General features: G+C 37.8%; 1 protein-coding gene and 1 long non-coding RNA gene across 2 annotated transcripts in view; one reads left to right on the top strand and one right to left on the bottom strand.

Moving 5' to 3' along the window:
- Positions 1–12,979, bottom strand: part of OPRM1 (opioid receptor mu 1) — a 72,461-nt gene that overhangs the window by 19,474 nt on the left and 40,008 nt on the right. The window contains exons 2-3 of the mRNA XM_077897784.1: positions 6,358–6,710; positions 5,112–5,632 (exon numbers count right to left, since the gene is read on the bottom strand). Of these exons, the coding sequence (XP_077753910.1) occupies positions 5,112–5,632; positions 6,358–6,710 (874 nt within the window). The remainder of the gene's footprint in view (positions 1–5,111; positions 5,633–6,357; positions 6,711–12,979) is intronic.
- On the top strand, positions 1,512–6,895 carry LOC144314082 (uncharacterized). The gene is made up of 3 exons (XR_013379736.1): positions 1,512–1,652; positions 3,151–3,283; positions 6,394–6,895. It is a non-coding gene; the product is annotated as an uncharacterized LOC144314082 (long non-coding RNA).

The following is a 12,979-nucleotide window of genomic DNA, read 5'->3' as shown; positions in this document are numbered from 1 at the left end:
TCAAGCTCTGTAATTTTGTGAACTATTCTCTTTGGGGCTTTTGTGATGGAATTGAAATGCTTTTCCTTCTCAAATGATCTCTCCACAGATGTTTTATAAAAAAACATCAAGATCTAGTTTTTGAGAGTGATGTGGTTGATTTAAAAAATTAGGCTACAAAAAAAAAATTAGGCTACTGCTTTTAGTTTAGCTGGGGATAATATAACTTTGTAGTTAATAAAATTGCAAAGCATCTCCTAATTTCTTGACATGGTACTTTGATTAAAATGCTAAGAAAATGCTTTAAAAATGGTAACCACAGGGCTTAGGGCTGGACTTGTCATATCAATGAGAAGAAGTTGGCAGGAGATACCATAATATTAGTTTTATCAATGCCCTAAAGACTCATTGATAGTTATATTAGAAAATTAAAGCTTTGTCCACCTATAGCTGCATTATTTTGCTAAATATAAGATTCATTTGGTGAAAACATTCTTACCAATCAGCTTGACTAAAATAGTAGTCCGATTAGACAAAACGGTAACTTTTATACTATTTGGATAAAGTTACAGCTTTAACCAGTTTTCAATTTCATGTTTTATTCAAAATGCAGATTCTTGGACCCTTCCTTGACCTTGACCCAGTGAACCAGAATTTCTTAGAGGAATTTCTCAGAACTTATAATAAGATTTGAGAACCTCTGGCTGAGACCATGTAATAATATTTGACTATAAAGTGGCATTGTGTAGGAAAGCAAAGGAGAGTTTTGGATTAATACTAGAGGCCCAGGTGTTTTTCGGGGTTCTGCTTCTTATTGATGGTTTGATCTTTTATAACCATTGAGCCTCCCTGAGCATTTATTTGTTTATGTTTACCCGTCAGGGTTGTTACAGGAAGCCAGTGTGATAGTGCACATGAAAGCACTTTTAATCTGTGCTGTGATACAAATGTAAGATAGCATTATTATGACAGTTATGTTTAATACAAACTCTTTAAATAATAATCCAACTGTCTAATAGAGTTGTTTCTTTTCCCATATAATGTTAAACATTAAAGGACATAGTCTTGGTATCAAAATAAAAAATGCATTATGGAATGCAAATCAGGGTGGGACATGAAGCAGTGAAGGCAGGTTAGAGTGGTCAGCATCTCAGGTCTGAGCTGATCTGAATTGATCTGAGCAAATGGGGAAAGTGCTCTGAAGCAAGGTGGAGTCCCATGACAACCACTGGCTGCTACATGTACAGCAGATAGAAAATGAATGTCTATGCCTGAGTCTACCTAATAAAACTCTAGAAGTCATAAAGACTATGAGCTGGCCATAAATCAGGCATGGAGTCCTGCAGCTGGAGCAGGAGGCTGAGTCCTGGAATGCACAAAGGAGAGGAGGATATTTTTATTTTATTTTATTTTATTTTATTTTATTTTATTTTATTTTATTTTTTATACTTAGCCAGAGCAAGACCTCTTTAGGGCCTCGAATCCAGTTCTTGGCCTGCTCATTAATAGCACTTGCTAAAAATAAAATTAGAAGACCAGCACACATGTAACAATTTTTTTTTTTGACAGTAGAACTTTTGATCAGAGGACTCAAGAAAAGAAAACGAAGAACCCCTTCCATGAATATTTTCCAGTTACTGAAGAGTGAGCCTGGAATAATGGCAGAGTGTTACGTAAGCATTGAGGTCATCAATTAGTAACATAAGAAAGGGGTCATTCCTACTGTCCTCCATATCTCCTGAAATATCATGAGCCCTTTGATCATTCACTCATTCAATAGATATTTTTAGAGTACTTTTTAATATGTCAGACACTGTTTAGGTAGCTACTGGAAGAAGAAGAAGGAGCAAGGCAGATGTGGTTCATGCCCTCAGGAAGCTATGCTTGTCCAGTGCAGCATCGCTTACTGTAGATAGTTGGCAAAGGGCCCACAATGATTTCCCTCCCTATATCTACACCCCTTTGCAATATAACTGCAGCTTCTACCATCAAGAGGTAAGGTCTGTTTTCTACTCCTTGAACTTGTGACCACCATGAGGAAAGCAGGGGCTAACATGCTGGAAGATGAGGTTCCATCAGGACCTTGCCATTCTTGCAGAGGTCATCCCAGACCGGCTAGCTGACAGCAGTTCTGGCAGCTGCTGCTGCCCCTGCATTGAGCCCACCTAAGACTGAAGAATCTTCTAGCCCAGACCTGCTCAAACTACTCATATATGGAAGCACAAACTACATAAATTGTTGCTTTAAGCCACTATGTTTTGGAATGATTTGTTACATAGCAAAAGCTGACCAAGTAACCCTTAACTATGTAAATATGATTCAAAATTTATTTTGGGCACAGAATTTTCTCATATGGCTTATCAAATTACCTTAATAACTGCCAACTCTTCATTTTGCGCTGTAGGGACATGGTCTCAGTGTATAGTTGTCAGAATACAGACACCCTGGGAAGGTTTGATATTGGATCTCTGATCTGCAGAATATGAAGTTGACTAGTGCGCTTGAAATGTGACATATAGAATATATTTCTTTGAGAAAATACAAATACACAGGCAGGACATAAACATCTACCACAGCACCAACTCCAAACAAGCAGTTAAAAAGTTCATGCAAATCCAATTAGCCTTGTTTCCCAAAAGAATGGCTCATGGTGTAAAAACAAAAACATGAACGAACAAACAAACGAACAAAAACCCCCCAAAACCTGTCAGATTCTGAATTTGTATGATTGATCAACTATGTCCTATAGACACAGCCATAAAGTCTCTGATTTTTCCTTCAAGTAATTTCATTATTTTGATACATTATCAAAACTCTCACCAAAGTCTCCTTCCAGATGTCTGTGGAACGGCCTTGATTCTAACAATGACACATCAGTGGAGATGAGTGAAAGAGATCTTTGATTTATCTTAATTTTCAAATATGTCAGAGTGTCTTTTCCTCTTTTCCTGGCAGTGGCTCTTCTCTGTCCAGTCCTCCCAGCTGGGCATTTTGGGAAAGCAGCCAATTCCAGGGCTAATGTGTTTCTGCTGTTATCTGACACTGACGCTGCTTCATAGAGGCAGCAATGAAGATAAGCCCTAATTGGATGTATTTTTAAAGCAAACCTTTTAGTTACTTAGAACAGAGCTTCCTCAATTAGCTTCCTTTCTCCTCTCTCTGGCTATGCAGGAACCACACTAATGTGAAAATGCTGCATCTGGATGGGAGTCAAGAGCAGGGTCGGGGCAACTGCAGGACAATCATGCTGAACAGGAGAAGCTCTCCGCCAGGCAGGCTGGGAGCTGTGTTTCCCGGAGAGCAGGTGAGGGAAGCACGCTCAGAAGATTCGATGGGACAAGAGGCCCCAGCAGTGGTCCTGGGTAAGGCTACCCACAGCCACACCCCAGCGTGCCCGCAAGAGAGGGAAGGTGGGGCACGCCCCGACTGAGATAGAGTCAATACTTGATAGCGCTCCATCCCTGTGCTTGAACGGAAGTACTTTGTTCCACTGCAAAATGTGTTAACCTTGGTTTAGGATTGAGAGTTTTAAATTGCATTCTGCAATGTATTATCCTCAGGTCGGAGGAAATCTATTTGGATCCCTACCCGTTTTAAGGTACTCACAAGCCTTTGATAGCTGCTGAGGGGGAGAGCTGTTTAGTAGAAGAGGCAGGTTTAGAGGGCTTGATGTGGAAAAAAATACAGAGAAAAGAAGCAGAGTAGAAAAACATTTCTTTCTGGCTTTTACCCAGCCTGAAATGGAATTAGAAGGGACACATGGTAAATTAGTAATTTCCCTTTGGTTGGCAGTGGGTCTGCCATCATTATCTTATACTGTCTAGGGGGCCCAAGTTCCCAAGTTCCTTTCAGCATTAATATCAGCACTGTGAGGATTAGCATCCCGGAGGGATGATCATTTGGGCCTCCTTAGGCTAGGCCTGTGGTCAGTAGGAAAGGGTGAGCCTAGGTGAGCCTGGGGCACGGCAGTGGGGATAGGGGGAAGCAGAGTGAGGCATGGGGAAAAGAAAACTGAGAGCAAGCAGCCGCTCTGTACTGTAAGGCTTTCCCTCTGCCTCCTCTGGTTAGGCTTCCTAGTCACTTTTACGGAGGCATCTGTTCTCACAGTCCTGGCCCCTGGCCCTATGAAGTTGATGGCTCTGACTCAAGGATTTCCTTCACGGCAAGTTGGAATTTGAATTCTGTGTTATAAAATTACAGAGGCTGTGATTTTCTGATGTTGGCACTATGATTTGCAAATTTACTTATTTAAATTAATATTAGTAGTGACGTGTATGTTTAATTTACCGTCTAGGTTGGATTCCAAATTTTGCATCATCAGTGGCTTATCAAGGTCATATGAACTTAGAGACAATTTTTTCTCTTTTTGATTCTCATCTGATGATCGTACCGTGTATAAATCTTGATTCTTTGGTGCAGGCCACACTCTGTACTCTGTGCATAGGAATATATCTTACAAAAAATCATCACTCCTCACCATATTAATCCTGACTGGTAATGACTGTTCTAAAACTGAGTTAGTTCTAATAATTAAGTAATATGTTTGCTGTTCTCTCTAGAGTTCAGGTATAAAAATTGACAAACCGATGGCTGAACAAGTTAGGCTGGCTTTTTTTTTTTTTTTTTTTTTTTGTCTTTTTTCCTTTGCTATGACAGTGATTTGCTGGAAACATCTGGCACCCATCACCACAGTGAATGAAGTGATGACCCTTTCTGTTTAACCACAGAACCAGAACAGGACTGACTTTTGAGAAGTGACAGGGATATTGGAATGATATGCATGAAACATATAACATTAAAGAAAATGAGAAGAATTTAGCATCACTTCCTCAATGTGCTAACATCATTAATTTTGCATAGAAGCAACAGCTGTGAAGATACTGATTTTTAGCAGCTTGATGAATTTCTAGTTGGCATATCTCTCTATATAACTAAATATATACAAATTATATAATGAAGTATCTCTCTGTCACAATGACCATAATTTTGCTCCTCTCCTCCCTCAGTCCTCATGGTAGGAACCTCCATCCATTCGTTACGGATCCACTTCTAATGGATTAAAACTTTGGATTGGTACAAACTAATTTTTATGTCATCCCCAGTAGGTGTGCCCAATTCTAGAAGCTGCATACCTGATGGTTAGTCCTATCCACTGTATTGGCCGTGGAGGGGTGGTCTCTAGTGTTCTGACGGATTCGAGTGGAGTTTTGTTGCTCAATGGTGGAGGAGGTTGGGATACAGAACTCTCTGAAGCATCGTTTGAAGTTTTCATCCAGAAATGCATAAAGGACTGGGTTCAGGCAGCTGTTTGTGTAACCTAGAGCAATGCAGAAGTGCCAGGAAACAGTCTGGAATGTAGTTTCTGGGATTGTGATCAAGGCTTTAATGATGACGTAAATGTGAATGGGAGTCCAGCAGACAATGAACACAGCCACAACTACCAGCACCATCCTGGTGATTCTTCGCAGATTCCTGTCTTTTTCTTTGGAGCCAGAGAGCATACGGACGCTCTTGAGGCGTAAGATCATCAGTCCATAACACACTGTAATGATGAGGACAGGCATGATAAAGGCAAAGATGAAAACGCAGATTTTCAGCAGGTTTTCCCAGTACCAGGTTGGGTGAGAGAATGTGAGTGTACAATCTATGGAACCTAGAAAACAATAATTATAAGGAAGAATTAGCAACAGCATCTCATTATAGCTTTGACCAGAGCTAACTTAAACCCATTAAGGGAAGTCAACAATGGAAGATTTAAAGAAATTGAGGGAGAAACTCAGCTCTCTGTTGATTTTTAGGGGGAGTTAGTTTTTAGATTTTTTTCCTTAATATCTCATTTTTTTCCATTTTAATCACTTTAAGCTTTCATTCAGTCAATAATTGTAGAACTTTTCACTGTGAGCTAGATCCTCTGTGGAGTCTATGTTGACATAAAAATATAATTACAGTCCAAAGGCTAGAGGAGGTACAAGCTAATGGATATTTTCATTCCACTTTTTGATGGGTGGTTCATCATTCTGATATGAGGACTAGAAATATGTATTTGTCATATGGGCAGGCACTTGAAATTTTAAAACAAGTCTCCACCTAAGGTTTTTTGGAATTTAAGTTCTAATTACTCTTGGAAGAGCTATATTCTTATTTTCCTATCATTTTGATGATGCAGAGAAATCAGGAAACACTAGATTATATTTTCTTTAACATGTTTAGTGGGCTTAAAATTTAGGGAAAAATTCCTACTACAAAAAATTCAAAGGCATTTTGCTAGAAAAAATCGCTCAAATTACAATCTAATATGTTGGACCACTCCATACTTGGCTCATGACTTTATCAGCATGTCAGTCTATAAGTCCATTATCCCTTATTCCTGCAACTTACCATGCCTGTACTTTGTTGTTGCCATAAACATTACAGGCAAACCAATGGCTGAAGAGAGGATCCAGTTGCAAACATTGACTATTTTGGCATTGCGGGGAGTACGGAAATCCAGAGCCTTGACGGGATGGCAGACTGCGATGTAGCGATCAACACTCATGGTACAGAGGGTAAAGATGCTGGTGAACATATTATAGTAATCTATGGAGATCACAATCTTGCAGAGGATGGTTCCAAATGGCCATGTTCCCATTAGGTAATTGACACTCTGGAAGGGCAGGGTACTGGTTGCTAAGGCATCTGCTAGAGCAAGGTTGAAAATGTAGATGTTGGTAGCAGTCTTCATTTTGGTGTATCTAGGAGATGAAGGAGGAGTGGTGGCAAAGTCAGAAGAAGACCAATGTGAAATATAGATCAGCTTCCAATAATAAAAGATATTGCAAGAGTTAGTGGAAGCACTTGAGATTAGATATGGAAGGACTCTTTTCTAATACTAGATTGGCTCCTTATAACCATGTTGCTATGAGCTAAACACAGTTTCTCTACCTATCAGTCTTATAATCTATAAAATGGTTATAATAACAGCTGCCATACTGATTTATCACGTTTTAAAAAATGTGCCAGGCACTGTGATAGATGTAATAGACACAGAGAGCTCTCAGTCACATATCCAAGTCTTACTGATATTCATGAAATGACTATAAAATGAATAATAATTCATTTTAACTCTAAATATGTAAAGGAAAATTTTAGATATATATAGTTAAAAGTATGGAAAAGTGTAATCATACAAGAATGGGTTTGTATATATATATATCAATGTAATGGTGCAAGTGTGTTTATATGCACATGTAAACATATATCTGTATACACACACAGATTATTATGGTGGCAGAAGGGAGAAATGAAGGGAATAGAAGGGGTAAGATAAGGGAAGAAGGAAAGTATCTCGGAATGGTAGATATGCAAGTTTAATCTTACATTGGTAAGAGTAGGTTATTCTAGATAGGTAGACCACCTAAACAAAGTCATGAGTTGAAATGGCTCAATGCATGTGTTTTGGCTCTCCCAAAAGGTAAAATCCCACCAGAGAATGGCAACAAATCTGAAAGGGTAGGAACACAGAGGCTGGTTCTTGGAGGGATTTGTATGCCGTGGCAAGATTGAACTTTATCCAGTCCATGGCGAGGAAGCTAAGGCTGTTTGTTTTGTTTTTATTTTTTAATAGCTTTATTGAGGCATAATTGACATACAATAAATGGCATGTAATTAAAGTGTACAATTTGATAAGTTTTGACATATGTACACACTTGCGGAACAATCATCTTAATTAAGATCAGGAATTGGCAAACTGCAGCCTGCAGACCTGGTTGGGCTGCTGCCTACTTGGTTGGAACACACTCGCATTCACTTAATTACTTCTTATCTTTAGCTGTTTTGATGATGCAGTGGCAGAGTCAAGTAGTTGTGACAGAGACCATGTGGCCTTCAATGCCTAAAATATTTACTATCTTACCCTTTACAGCAAAAAATGACAACTCTTGATCAAGATAATGAACATACCCATCACCCCTAGAAGTTTCCTTGTGCAGGTCCTTAATCTTTCCATATTCTCTTTCCTGCCTTGACCCCTGATCTTGATCTGCTTTCTGTCATTTTAGGTTACTTTTCAGTTTCTAGAATTTTATGTAAATAGAATCATTCAGTGTGTACTTTTTTTTTGTCTAGCTTCTTACACTCTGCATAATTATTTTGAGATTCATCTACATCTTGTTGCATGTGTCAATAATGCATTCTTTTTTATTACTAAGTATGGATATTATTATTACTGAGTATGGATATAGATATCATTGTGTGGATATGCTAAACTTGTTTATCTACTCATCTATTAATGGCAATTGAGTTGCAGCTAGTTTTTAGATACTGAAAATGAGCTGTTATGAACATTAATTATATCTTTGCATGAACATATGGTTTTCTTTCCCCTGTGTTAAGTACCTAGGAGTGTTATGTTTTCAAAGCCACAGAAATTAGAATTTAGAAGAGAGAAGCAGGTATATTGACAACGCTAATAAATTATATATGATGTTGGAAGAATATCTTGCTAATGTATTGTCAAATTGTGAGAGGTATTTGACATTCCACATCTATTTGCCTTAATGTTAGGAATAGTACTCACTATCACTCTGGGAAACCACTCTTTTTCCACTCTTAGTCTGAAGGTTTTATATTGGGCTCTATTACTAGTTTAAGGCATCAACATGTAAAGTGATTGGGGCCTTGGTGAATGAATGTTCAGGGATGGTCTCATGTTTCAACCAGAGCCAATAAGATTTGGGGGGGACTTCTGGAGAAAGAATAAACTATTTTTAGATAATTAAACCTGAGAGAATGTAAGGTTCTTGGAAGGGTCTGTCTGAAAGTGGATCCAACACAGAGGGTGTGAATTTAAGAGAGCAAGAGAGGAACATCTACCTGAGCTTTGGACTTTTTGTTTACATGGTGCAATAAATTCTCTTTAAACTTTAGCATGTGTATATTTTTCAGTCACATGAAATTAAGAAGCTAACTCTTTTAGTCCAAGATGGCTGTTGGTTGGAGGAGGTAGTGTTATGGACTCATTTTTTTAGGGCCCTAAATCAGTGTTCAGGAAAGTTTGTTTGGTTTCAATAAGCACTGGGAAGCTGCAGTTTTTTTTTTTAAATTTATTTATTTATGATAGTCACAGAGAGAGAGAGAGAGAGAGAGAGAGAGAGAGGCAGAGACACAGGCAGAGGGAGAAGCAGGCTCCATGCACCGGGAGCCCGATGTGGGATTCGATCCCGGGTCTCCAGGATCGCACCCTGGGCCAAAGGCAGGTGCGAAACCACTGCGCCACCCAGGGATCTCCGGAAGCTGCAGTTTTTTTTTTTTTTTTTTGGAAGCTGCAGTTTTAATGGAGGATTCCATGAACCCTCTTAGGGTCAACAGGCTCGAATTGTTTATTTGAGCTCTAAAATTCTGATGCCCCATCTTGTCTGTTAAAATTGCAGATGTTGCATTAATGCCAGAAAGTCAGATCTGGGGCCTTTTGAATTGCTTTAGAAGTCTGAATCCTCTAAAAGATTTATAAAGGAAAAGGTAGAGAAAGCCATCAACTTGAGGAGGTAAAGCAATTTGATTTTAGTGAGGACTTTAAATGTGGCAAACATAAAAAGGTTAGTTTAGACAAGATCCTCCAAAGTCCAACAACAAACAAATAAAAACAAGATTAAAAGTATGACTTTAAAGATTTTAGAATAAGTGACTTGGATGCTGAAGAAGTTTAAAAATTTTTGATACTTACAAAAATAAATTTCTCCCACAAAGAAGGAAAAAAAAAACCTCAACTGTGTTAGCTACACCACTGATAACAGATCTGCATGATATAAAAGCATGCTCAACTACATTAGTCACTTTCTCACCCAGCTAACCTTACATTTCACATCTTATCTTTAAGAGTGTATTATGTTAAATAATTAGGTTCTTTACTGTCAGTTTTATGACTCATCATACCTTTAACCTTTTCTTCAGGCTCATCTTAGCACTAGGTATTTATTGATATATGTTTATTCAGCTGAAAAATTTTCCTCCCCCGGGACGAGATGTTTGTGAAACAAAATTAGGCTAGGGTCCTACATCACAAGAGGAAAAGTGAATATCTACAGAAGCTGTTTCAATTGGCATTTTACAGGAATAAAGCTGTTTGAATTTTCTCAATTTATCCAAAGAGACTTTCTCTAAAGATAGCCGATGTTCTTACCCCAATTACTCACACTTTGAGTCACAGCAACATACAAAAGAGGGCTTAGCAATTTCCTAAATATATGTCAGACAATTATACAAGACCAAAGGTTTGAGAATTCTAGTTGCCTCTAGCATATCTCTAAAGGCTTTAATCTAAAGGGACAGTCTGATCAGAAAAGGGATCATACAGTCCAACAAACACGGGCTTTTCATTCTGTTCTGTTCTGATGCAGTGGTATGAATGCTGCCCCAGAAAAGTTACATGAACAATCAGAGTCACACTGTAAATCATAGAAGAATATAAACCAGTGTTAGCAAACATTCCGAAGAGGTGAGCTAAAGGAAGGACCATCCTTGCTTGTTCAGTTTACCTGAGTGGATCTGAGTAGAGCCCCTGGATATTAACACTGTACAAGCCTGTTTCAAAACATCCTTTGTGCCTATTCCTTCTTACTGTGCCATCAATGAATTTGGTGACAAAATGGACAAAGTGACATAGGAGGGATACATGGCATCTCCTTGGAGTGTCTCTCCTGAACTCCCAGGGTCTTTCTGACCTTGACTGGTTTCACCATGCCCACTGAATTGGGGCATTTCCTCTAGGCAGAGGCTCAAGCTATTTTTTTCTTTTTAATTATCTCCATTGAAATTTTCCTAGTATGTATTTTTTAAAGTCTGTTCTATGTGGTTGAGTAGCTTATTTGCTATATAAATCCAAATATATAACTATACAATAATTATTTTTGAAAAATTATATTCTCAGGACCTTCAGGGTTTGACCCATTTATGGAGCTTCTAGATGCTGTGTTGGGGGAAGAGGCAGTATGAATTCCATTTCATTAGCATCTCAAATATTCTCCTGGATTTCATATACACTTTTTGTTTATAAATGCCCTTCCTTTCTTTGTGTTTATGAAAGAATTCCTATTTATTTTCAGACCCATTCTTGATGTCATTTTTGCAATTACTACTAGTTGCCAAAACATCATTGATTTTGACCAACTTATGTTAAATGAAGCCACACTGAATCAATTACTTGTGTATACCCAATGGGCTTTGCAAACCTTTTGTTGTTATTGTTTAATTTGAGTTAATTTTTGAATTGTGATGGCCTTGTCTCTGGCCAGAAAAAAAATGACCAAGGAAGCTTGAAAAGAGGAAGAACATATTCTAGAATCCAGTTTGTCAGTTTCGTACCATGTCAAGCCCTTCACATTGCTCTGCTAGAAATTCACAGCAGAGCCAATTGGGATGTGCAGAAGACTTTCACCTCTTTTTGAACTAATTTTCTGCTCTCTTTGTTTTTACCAAACGGATTTTTTTCTCCCTTTTTTCCTGTTTGCTAATCCCAGTGAAGTAGAAATATACCTAATCTAGTAAGGATTCAATGAACCCTTTCTAGCACTTTTCTTGTAAAGATACTTTTCTTCCATCTGCTCTGACTTTTATGTCTACTCACCCTCATATAAAAAATTCACACTTTTAATAGAGAAAATAAGTTATTAATTAATGAGCAAAGTGATTATATGACTATCTACTTAAATTTCTCATTGTCCATTTCATTCTGATATTTCAGGCAAGCGTGTGTGTGTTTGTGTGTGTGTGTGTGTGTGTGTGTATGTGTGAAAGAGAGAGAGAGAGAGAAAGAGAGATTTGAGATCTAAAACAAGAACCAAAGTCAAAGTCCGTGATGATACTCTCATTGAGTATTAACATAGAAAGAGACCACATACTAACTTGTTATTTTCTGTTACGTTCTCTATTAATGGAAGTGGGAACAGGGGATTACTCACTTTGCTATCTAGAATGTTTTAAAATATTTCACTTACAATTATTTCAAAGTAGTTTTATGTGTTTGATGACCAAATTTCTAATAGCTTATACTTATAAAAGGACAGAATAATAAACCTCAGACCTCTGAGTCTTGTGGACAAGAAAGTGACTATTGCCTACCAGTTTGGCTCAAAAAAGAAGCACAGAGAAAGGCTTATAGGAAATTAAACAAAGAGGCAACTTCCTTCCAGGGGTTAATTGGCTTTTTCGGTCTCTGTGTCACCAGAATGTGATGACCATCAGGGACTTTTCGGTTGAGTGTTACTCTCTCTTTATTCACACCCGCTTCATTTTTTGTTCTCTCTTTTTATTCTTAGTTTCATTCTCCTCCCATTAATGATAATTCGTGAGAAAAATATCTTTCACACAGAGCAAGGGAAAAATCTGCTTTTTTGAAGTAGATTGAACTGATGGACCTTTTAGATAGAAAATGTGAAATGAATAAGTGATTATATTTTTGCATTTGTGGCTCGGAAAAATCAAAGTAAAATCTGTGTTTCCTCTTAATCAGTGTAGAATCTTAATGACATTAAAATTGAATACATTTCTATCATATCTTTACTGCTGATCTCATCATTTCATTCTCTATTGGTTTCTTCTTTGCCTATTTTCATCTTTATTTCTCTTATTTTATTGTATGCATTTTTGTAAGATTCTTGAAGTTCTCCTTATGGAAATGGAACTGAAGTGGAGGATGGAGTGAATACATGGCTACCTGTCAATGCACTACTCCTCTGGTCAGAGGAAAAAAGTGAGATACTTCCATTATGGCCAAGAGATTTTGCTTAACCAATTTTGGGGGGGGGGGGGGCGAGAGGGGAGTATGCTTTTTTGGAAGTGCTTATTTCCTGCTTTATTTTGTTTCTGAAAATTTTACTTTGGGACATAAATAGCATTTATTTCATCAGAAATTTATATAAAATTATGTCTTGCCTACTTGATGCTAAATTCTGTGATAAATAATGTTTATATATCATAGAAAATATTACTATGCTAAATCCACTGATATATTTAACCAGTATAACTG

This window comes from Canis aureus, chromosome 1 (genome assembly GCF_053574225.1).
Source record: "Canis aureus isolate CA01 chromosome 1, VMU_Caureus_v.1.0, whole genome shotgun sequence".
Classification (NCBI taxonomy): domain Eukaryota; kingdom Metazoa; phylum Chordata; class Mammalia; order Carnivora; family Canidae; genus Canis; species Canis aureus.
This window is presented reverse-complemented; position numbering and strand designations above follow the sequence as displayed.